Here is a 10,367-nt window from a genome sequence, read left to right as displayed (position 1 = left end):
CTTCTGGAAACGGATGTCTCGAGGCGCACCGTCGACAATGCCGAGAGCAAAAAAATGTCTCTCGAACGATCTTCAATGGCTTTAGTCCTGCAACGAGACGGGAAAGTGAAGGAACACGATTAGACGCAGAGTCGCAACATGATTTTGAGGTTAGCCTCGCGTGATGTAACACGGTATTTAATTAACAAACCAGTTGGGAACAATGACGTCTTCATTCGTATAATTGAAGATTGGATAAAACCGCTCTGGATCTAGTTTTCCCGGCGAAATCACTGGTTCATCAGCGACTTTGAGAGCGTTTTTTTTCGCGACGGGACGAAAACGGAGTTTGAGGTTAGATGAGCTTTCCAGATAGCAAATCGTGAGACTGTTCAATCCGTGTTCAATATCTAATCTTTTTTTTCGGCTAGATTGTTTAAATCGATTTCTGCGAAGAGGGAAAGAAGCGTGAAAACAGCGGGACGAGAACTGAAGTTAGGTTAGATTGTTCACACGCGTGTTTTCGACGAAGACTCGGATCGGCGGGGGTGGGGGAGGTTCGGCTGACCGTCGAGACGCTCGAAACCGTCGAAAGTCGAAATTACGTTTTTCCGACGAGAGACCCGCGATCCACCGGCGACTTCATCGTCGCCGAGCGAGGATTCGAGGACCACGAGGACTTTGAGGCAGTTTGAGGTTAGCGGGACTAGCGGAAGTACGGGTTCGAAGTTCGAGGTTAGTCGCGCGACGGCCGGCGCGCACTCTCGCTCGACGGAATCGCCATGCGCGCAGCGCATGCTCCCATGACGTAACGGTAGTCGGCGCGAAGGGGAGGGGGCGCGCGAGCGGTTGGCAGTTGGCAGTACTGGCACCCGTCTGTTTGCGGATGACTGTCAAAACCTACTTCCGCAGCCAGCGAGCGAGATCGCCGTCGTCGTCGTCACCGCTGCCGTCGCCGTCGTATTCGCGGAGCAGTTCGCCAGCATCGGGTGACGGGCGGGGCAGCACGCCGTGGAGCGCGCGCGAACGCTCGCGGACGATGTCGTGACGTCGTGACGCGGTGACCAGCGGTGACAGCGACTCGCGCTTCTCGTGTGTGTGTGTCTTCTTCTTCTACCGTGTTTCGTCAAGACGAGAGAGAGAGAGAGAGAGAGAGAGAGAGAGAGAGAGAGAGAGAGAGAGAGAGAGAGAGAGAGAGAGAGAGAGAAAGAAAGAAAGAGAGACGTCGCGGTTTGTCTTTCTCCTCGCTGCGTCTCGCGTTCCCGATTCCTCGTCGTCGTCGCCGTCGCCGTCGCCGTCGGATAATCCCGAAGGAAAAGGAAAGGAAGGGCCGAGCGCGTCGCGCTCGCGAGAGATTGATCGTGCGCGTACGTGTGCGTGCGCGCGTGCGAGTGAGCGAGCGAGCTTAACCTGCTACCTGCCTGCCTACCTGTCCGTTTCCGCGAACGCGAGCGGCGCGCTGACGAAAACCTGCGCGCTCGCTGGTGCATGAATGGTACATGAGTCGGCCGGACAGTGCCGAACTGCGGGATTTCTCATGGAGGACAGCCGAGTGTGACGGTAGCTGGCGACGCGCGGGGCTCCACAAGGTGGCACGGGATAACGTCAAGGTTACCGCAGCCCAACCATCCAGAGGTAGTCGCGCGTCTCTCGATCGTCCGAAAAAAAGAAGAAGAAAAAACAAAACGAAATTAGCACGAGGCTCCCGATTTCCGGAAATTTTCCTGTCGTTCCTCGCGCCCGTCGAGGAGGCACCTCCGACCGGGGGAACTCGCCTCCGCCGTTCCGCCAGGTTAGGTTAGGTTAGGTTTCCCTCGGGGACGCGAAGGAGGGATATATGGGGAGATCGGTCACGCGGTGCCGCGTGTTCTCCAATTTCGCCAAGTGCGGCTGGAAAGAGCGAGCGACGCGTGACGAACATTCCAATGCTAGAATATTCAAAGTGTATCTACTTATTACGTATATCTGTGATTTCGAAGTCATGAGATATCGAGAATGAGATAGTCGTATGTACAAGCGTTATACGCTCGGTATAGAAGGGAGACACGTGTGCAAAAGATGGGATTAAAGAGACTCGCGGTCCCTTTTACATTTGAATATTCAACTTCGATTGTCCCAAATGTCTGTCCCATTAAGCCGCATTTTATGCACCTTTCTATATACATATCTATATACATATAAGTTTTGTACATTTGGCTTTGTTTTTATCTCGCGGTCATGCTTTTCTCAAGTTTTCTATAAAGGTAGTTAGATGTAGAGGAGTAAAAAGAGTAAAAAAGGGAACAGACAAAGAATAATTTTGAGATAAACAGTTTATCAACCGATGTTTCTTTCTTCACTAAATGACTCGACTTGATAGCAGTGATTGATTATTTTTTTTATCATGCTTTCTGTATATTTTCTCATCTTTTTTTCTTATAATTTTAGCTCTTTCAATATCTTTTGCTCCTTTTGCACACTTAGATAACGAATCCTATTTTGAATGCAAGAAACATGAGAAAATATAACTAGGAGCAATAATATATTCCATATCACATACACATTTATATTTTATGTATAATAAATATTACTATTTCTTTTTTTTTCAGATTCTTCCACTGATGGCCACATAGGCACATCTCTAGCGGCATTGTTTCACCACAATCAGACGTAATGCTGATCACATAGCGTATACTGGGCTGTAAACCACATACTTGGACGCAAATCTTCCCGATAGATTATGCGCTGCGCGGCATAGAAAATTCAACTAGGATATTTAGGATATTTAATGAACTGGTGCACATTTTGGCGTCATTTTTCAACTAAATATTTTCTTCCGCATCGAGAAGTACTGCATTCCTCGCGGCCAACGATACCAAAACCTCCATTGATTAATTCCTCCATCCATTGAAGATGACCAGTAGACTCGAGGAAACAGAGCAGAAATGGACTTGCGAGTACTGCACTTATGAGAATTGGCCCTCTTCTTTAAAATGCACCATGTGCAGGGGCGCCAAGCCTCTCCTGGGCGAAGACATTTATCGTCTTCGGGATCCCAGCCCCCAAAGAGGTTCCTCCAACGTCGCTTCCGGCCCCGTGTCCCAGATAAGTCCTACGGACAACTTTACTTCGCAAAATTACAGCCAGAATCTGCCTTCGGCGGGAAAGTGGGCCTGCACCATGTGCACTTATATTAATTATCAGAATACGGCGCGGTGCGTACAGTGCAGTAACCGGAAGCCTGTCAATCAGTCTGTCAATTCATTAGCATCGAATCTACATGAACATTTAGCGCCGCTGCGACTGGCCGATGGACCACCAAACTCGGGATCGAATTCCCAGCTGAATCCCTCGCCAATTAATCTCCATCCGGAAAGATTGTACAATATGAATCCAGAGAAATGGTCCTGTCATGTGTGTACTTACGAGAATTGGCCCAAGGCGACCAAATGCGTCATGTGCGGTCATCCGAAGGAGAAGGATAAAAGGGATAAGGGAACACAGGGAAATGTGGGGGTGATTTTACCAAGTCCCGAGAGAGAACATAGTCAACGGGGCTTGCCATCGCCTCCACACGCACCTTATATTCATCAGACGCAGAGAGAGGATAATTTAGCGATAGGAAGGAGGTAATATTAAATTACATATTTTATATTTCATATATTTTGTAAAATGTGTGTGTGAACGCGTTATATAATAAACAATATTTATATAACAAGTATAATATTCAGAAAAGATAATAGAAGAAATATTTAACGATTAACGATATTAACAATTCCGATATATTTTTTTTAAATAAACATAATTTCTGATTATATTTTCTGAATAAGTTACAAATATGTACGTTATGATATACTTACAAAAGAATATTCTTCTGTTAATATATTTTAATGCGTATTTATAACTTATCTTTAACATTTCAGAGGTCCACATAGGTATGCGGAGAGCCGGAACGATAGTTTATCAACTCCTCAATCTCCAAATAACTGTGATTACGAGCGCCGATTGAAGCAGTTAAGACGCCACACTGATTGGTGTTGGTTAAACGCTTGTCTCGGTATTGTCGAAGGTGACAACACTCCTGTTGAAGCTTACCTGGCGAGCGGTGGCGATCCTGCCCGCCAATTGACGCATTCTGAGGTTTTGCTCCTCAATAGAAGTAGCGCGTTTGACGTTGGGCACACCTTGGTGCACTTGGCTATTAGGTAAACGCAAATAACTTGAATAAATACTTCTATAAGTTGATATTATTAAATAAAGTACGATTCTTAACATTAATAGATTAATAGAATTTGAATTGGGATTTCCATAGGTTTCAAAGGGAAGATATTTTAGCAACTTTGCTGTCGCAAATTGAAGGTTCGGGCTCGGGGGTGAAAAGGGTACCGAGTTACGTCGCACCTGATCTCGCGGTACAGATTCGCCGACATGTCACCAATAGTATACGCTTACGCAAAGGCTCATTCCCCTGTTATTTTGTTACCGACATGGCCACCTTCGCGTTGCCAGCCGAGGTTATTATGTATTATGATTTTAATATAATCTAAATGAAAAGTAAATCTTTTAATCTAGTTAACGTTCTACTTTTAAGTAATAAATAATCTTTAAACTTTTCTTTAAAAATATTTAACTTATATTTTTAATATATTATATAACTTACTCTGAAGAGATTGTATAAAAGTGTGCGAGTGCTCATGTATATACATATATGTTATTTTTATATTTAAAATTGGATATATATTTTTAGGTTGAAGATCTGCCGAGCATTGTACAAGAGCAGATGCTAGAGGAATTGTTAGATAAGGAAGCTCAACAGCAATTGGAAGGCGGTGGTGGCGAACCGCCAGCTCTAAATTGGTCTTTAGAAATTACCGAACGATTAGGTAGTCGTTTACATGCGCTCTGGAACCGATCGGCCGGAGATTGTCTTCTGGATTCTGCTATGCAGGCCACTTGGGGTGTTTTCGATAGAGACAATGCTCTCAGGAGGGCGCTCGCCGATACCCTGCAACAAGCTGGGCAATTGTAAGATTTGCGATTAAATAAATAAATATATAATGTAGTTTCCAGATTAATCAATAGATAGAATAATCATAAAAAGAAAAATAAATATAATTGAAAAATATAATATTTTGAAAAATTATATTTAAAAAATAAAAGAATCTCAATTTAGTTAATAAATATCTCATTTCTTTCAATTATTCAGTCGAAATAAGCTTCATGTATTTTACACAAAATGTTATTTTTCAGCTTTTATCCTCGTTGGAGAGAGTACGAAGCCTCGCAAGCATCTAGGATGTTAGATTTTACTTTAGAAGAGACGCAGTGGCAAGAAGATTGGGAAAGCTTGCTAGCAACGGCCGCTCAACCCGGAAGCGCGTTAGAACAATTACACGTGTTTGCCCTTGCCCACATTTTAAGACGACCCATTATAGTTTATGGAGTTAAATATGTTAAAAGTTTCCGCGGTGAAGATATAGGTACATTCTAAATAATACAACTATAACATTTGCTTTCTGTTTTCTTTAATTCTTTAAGATTTTTTCAAGACTAACTCAAGAATTAAGATTTCTATGATTCTTTAAAAGTCTTTTTTTTACGATTTTAAAGCGTTTTTTTTAAAGATTTGTAAGATTTAGAATAATACCAATTATCTTTATGTATTTTGTAGGATATGCGAGATTTGAAGGCGTCTATCTACCACTATTATGGGAACCTTCATTTTGCATCCGTTCACCAATCGCATTGGGTTATACCCGTGGCCATTTCACGGCGTTGGTTCCAATCGAGCCCTACGCTTCGTCCAGAATACCGCCCCTCGCAACTCACGGGGTAGTGAGTGGGAACAACAGTCCACTCGAGCAGCTACAGATTCAGATGCAAACCACCTTTATGCCACTAATGGATCGTGAGCATAAGCTTCTGCCAATACACTTTCTCACGACTGATGAGATCGGTCGTGAGGAATCCATTTACAAAGAGTGGTTGGATGTATGTAGAACCGAGGGTGGAATTCTGGTAGCACAGCAGAAACTTCACAAAAGACCGCTGCTCGTTGCACAGATGCTGGAAGAGTGGTTAAATCATTATCGTAGATTAGCGTGAGTAATTTTTAATTTTCTTGAGCTCTGTTAATGAATCATAACTGTAATATAAAGCAGTTAAAAAAAATAATTCTAAATTCTAATAATATAAAGAATATAAAATGATTAAAATTACAATAAATGTGATAATATAATAATATAATAATATTCGATAATAAATAATTTCTTTTTTCTGTATATTGCAGTCAAACCAACGAGGCACCTTTCTCGAGACCACCCACATTACAGGATTATAGTAGCGATGGTGATACCGAAGATGAGTAGTGTAGTAATTTTAAGAGAGAAGTGTTACGACTGACATGAGAAGCATCTCCATTTCTCACAAGTTGATTCTCAACTGAAAATTATAAAATGGTTAGTATTATAAAACGAAAACTATACGCGAATGCCGTACTTTCATGAATAACTCGATACAGAGAAACTACTACGTCCATACACTGGCAATGTACCATTTAAAAAATTGAGAACGCTGTCACATCGCTATGGATCACTTTGCAAGCAAAAATTATAAAGTTTGAATTAGGATTTACGAACTATATCAAAGTATAATGCACTAATTATTGGAGTTATTGCCATTATTGGGGAAAAAAATCCTTTTATAATTAAATTACCTATACATCAGAAATGTTTAGTTATGACATAGCAAAACAATGCCAGTTTGTTGCAAAAATCTTTCTTTGCGAAATGAAATATTTTTTTATCACATTATTATGCTGATGTTAACGCAACTTAAGGAAATGATGTAATACTTTTTTTATCGTGATAAAACATGGGAAGAAAATACGAGTTTAATTTTTTGATATGGAAAAGGGAATGTTGGATATATTATATATAAGTATGGAGATGTGTGTTTAAATAATACGTATAGGTGTTATACAATTCATTGCCAGTGACGGTGAGCGAAAGTGGGAAACATTGTCGTTTGTTACAAATTGTCGAATCGTTTTGCATAATATTAGAAATTTAATTGTTAGGCTATTGAAAATAACATTTTTTCACAGATAGTTTGTAAAAATATAGTTTCGGAGGAGGGGAAGAATTTGAAACTTCTTCTCTCGCAAAATATTGTGGAATTTTGCGAAAACGTTTGGACAGATTTTTGAGCATTCGTTTGTCGCGTTCCATTATAATGACAAACGAAATAATAAGTGTGATTTAATGGCAGACTTTTTAGTCTTCTCTCTAAGAAGGAAGAAAACTTAGATTATCAATAATCTTTTGAATAACTAATTTCGAGATATAATCACTTAAAAATTAATTATTCAGATATTGATTGTCGATTGAAAGTTTCTTATCTTCAATTATAAGAATCAATAAATAGTTGAATTTCGAATAATTGAAAATAATTGAAAATTTTTCGTGGATTTGATGTAAAACATCGTCCTTGCTGTCGGAGTTAATTTTTCTTCAAGAAAAGTATTTAAGTTTTTATTTTAATTTGATTTATTTTTAATAAAATAAAAATATTTACTTCAATGAGATAACTTTTTATCTATAAAATTTTCGACTACAAAAATCTGCCACTAAAGATCGATATAAAATATCTTATATAGTGACACGAGTTCCGACATACCTGAGACGCAATTCTTCAGGATAGTAATCTAGAAAAGTCAACAAATTCCGTGTATAATCGTCTTTAAGTCGTTTCACTTGTTATAACTTAGAACTGCGTTAAGGAAATCAAGCAGTCGAACACAAACGAACAACGATCTGTCCCTTTTTAATGATCGAAATCGCGCGGATCTAGAGCAATGGTGTGTTAATAGGAAAAAATATATAACTAACAGACTTGTGAAAAACTGTGCTGTTTGCTCTGTAAAGAGAAAAAAAATATGGTTTCATTTTTATGCGAGGGATATAATATATTATTATATAGTAATAATAATATATTAAATTTTTCGCGTAAGTGTGGTTCACAATCGTGTTAAATCTATATATATATAACACTGTACGAACTTTTATAAGAAGCGATGAGAAAGAAATTAAAGAGATGAGTAGCACATATGTTTAAGCGTTAGGATTATTATCGAACAGCTGACACACACATACACACACACACACACATACACACGCGCGCACACACACGTATTCACACATCTAACAACGCATTCTAGCGAACGAACAAGCGATTGTAACAAATCTTTAATCAAAAAAGTACAAAAAGTCGCTGGAAACGTTTCTTCGGAAATACTTCTTCGTTTTTTCGACGTAACAATAATAGTCTTCATTTCTTACTATTTAATTCTGATAACAGCAACAATGTAGCGTCTAGTCCTTTTGCATATAGCACCACATCGCGTTTTTTTTCCTTTCTTGATTATGAATTAATTATTGCGCGATCGGAAGTCACGTGATAAAAATTAATGAAAAAGGCTTGAAAGGAGAGATCAAAACCAGATCAAGAAACCGGTGTAATTCTGTCGGATTTCGAAATAGATTTCGGAATTAAAGAAAAGTGAAAACTTTTATAATATAAAATGTAAAATTTTGAACATGATGTGATATGAAAAAGGTTGTATTATTATTAATTTCGACTTATTATTTTTGTCTTGTCTTTACGCGAAGTATCATCCCTTTTTCCAATCGTGTCATACATAATCCCTCCATATCCTGTATAGTTGTATAGATTAAAAATTAAAGGAAAAGGAGAAACAGATTTTAAATAATCATGAAGAAATCTGTGTGAATTCGAGAAATAAGTTCGAAGTATAATATTGCAGCGTAGAATATTGGAAGAAAAATTGTATATAGGTCTACACATGAACTCCAGGAACATTTCGAGACTTTATTTTAAGTCATTTTTAATTTATTGTACAATGCCAAAAATAAAGTCGAAATATTCCTGCAAGTAATTACACATTGCTCCAACATTCTGCATTATAGTTCGAATTTAAACCTGTGTTGCATTTTTTAATCTACAAATCATTGTTTTCAATATACGTTTTTTAATTGATTTATAAAAAAATCAAAGGAGCTTTTTCGTTCCTGTTTAAATTACGAAATAATTGGAGCAAAAAATGATCTTATTAATCATCTATTTATTACAAATTATTAAATTTTAATTGTGGATTATGTAAATAAATTAACTATTTCTCTTTCGCGGAAAAGAAAATTTTTGACGGAGGTTACATTTTTATAAAGCCTTTGATTCACCGAAATTATATCGGTTTCTAGATCCCTAATTTTCGAGAGGGACAACACGTATAAGTCAATTCCACAGTGTCCTGTCTGCGAAAGCGGCAGAAGCGAGGCTTATCGCTATGATTGTAATTGTTAATGTTATATACATCGACGACCGCGTTATTGTTATGATTATTACATAGACATAGCATAAGTCCGTGACTTACAAGGCCCATTTTAAACACGAAATTACATCTTTAGAACGAATTCTATAAGTTATGCATTTAAACTAAACTGTTACTGTAAATTTTTTTTTTATCAAAAAAATGCGATAATGCTGGCTTCTGCGTAAAAAAAAGAAATGAAAGTAAGGGACTTTCTCTTTATTAATTTTCGATATTAATTGTTATTGATAAAAACCAGCTATTTTTAACGTATCATTGATAATTAACCTAATTTTGGTTTCTAATTATTTAATAGAAACTATTATTGTGTGTAATCAAATTAATTAAATTTAAACGTAAATTATGCATTATATATTAATAAGAACTGATATCGAAAATTAATTTTCAGGTTAACTTTTAATTAATTGATTCTCAGATTATAATTCTCGATGGACACGGCAAAGTTTTTTCGGCAAAATAGGGAAAAAATGTTAAAAAAAATTAACAATGTTCGACGGAGGTGTTTTCTTTTTAAGCAAGTATAGTTTTCTCGATTTCTTGTTGCCAGAATTTGCTCTTGGCAGGTGATAAAGTATAGAGAGTTTTAAAAATCTATTCTCTAATCAGGAAGCAGAATAGAGAAGTCTATAAATATATAAATATAAATATTAATATTAATATAGAACATATATATATATATATATGAGATATAGATATTATATGAGATAATATATCGATGTACAATAATTCGAAATAACGATTTATTATTATTATTATTATTATTATTATTATTATTATTATTATTATTATTATTACATGATTCTGACGATAATGATTATTATAAATAATATAATAAGAAAACATCGAGGTGTGAATCAATAAATGCTGAAGTACTTTATGTCATTTTCATCTTTATTGAAATAATTTTTCAGGGTTTACTAATCAGTCCCTTCTCTAGCCATTATTAAGCCCATTCTACAATAGCCGTAAAGTATGCATTAAGACGTAAGCAGTAAGCTAT

The 10,367-nt window shown here is 37.5% G+C and overlaps 1 protein-coding gene across 5 annotated transcripts; it reads left to right on the top strand.

The window, feature by feature from the left end:
- The first annotated feature begins 8 nt into the window (after positions 1-8).
- Positions 9-10,244, top strand: Trbd (ubiquitin thioesterase trabid). Of its 5 annotated transcripts, none has more exons than XM_077405010.1 (8): positions 9-149; positions 2,568-3,587; positions 3,882-4,163; positions 4,271-4,472; positions 4,706-4,983; positions 5,209-5,438; positions 5,630-6,059; positions 6,248-10,244. In XM_077405010.1, exons 2-8 carry the CDS (start codon positions 2,872-2,874, stop codon positions 6,324-6,326), a joined length of 2,217 nt encoding a protein of 738 aa, XP_077261136.1. In that variant the 5' UTR covers positions 9-149; positions 2,568-2,871; the 3' UTR covers positions 6,327-10,244. The 5 variants fall into 5 exon arrangements, with proteins under 5 accessions (XP_077261136.1, XP_077261137.1, XP_077261135.1 ...); XM_077405011.1 differs by lacking the exon at positions 9-149 and adding an exon at positions 876-1,073; XM_077405009.1 differs by lacking the exon at positions 9-149 and adding an exon at positions 1,091-1,589.
- Positions 10,245-10,367: the final 123 nt, after the last annotated feature.

Source organism: Temnothorax americanus, unplaced genomic scaffold (assembly GCF_048541705.1).
Source record: "Temnothorax americanus isolate GAGA-0224 unplaced genomic scaffold, ASM4854170v1 Scaffold2, whole genome shotgun sequence".
In the NCBI taxonomy this organism is placed as follows: domain Eukaryota; kingdom Metazoa; phylum Arthropoda; class Insecta; order Hymenoptera; family Formicidae; genus Temnothorax; species Temnothorax americanus.
The sequence above is the reverse complement of the archived record's forward strand: the minus strand, read 5'-3'. Positions and strand labels throughout refer to the sequence as shown.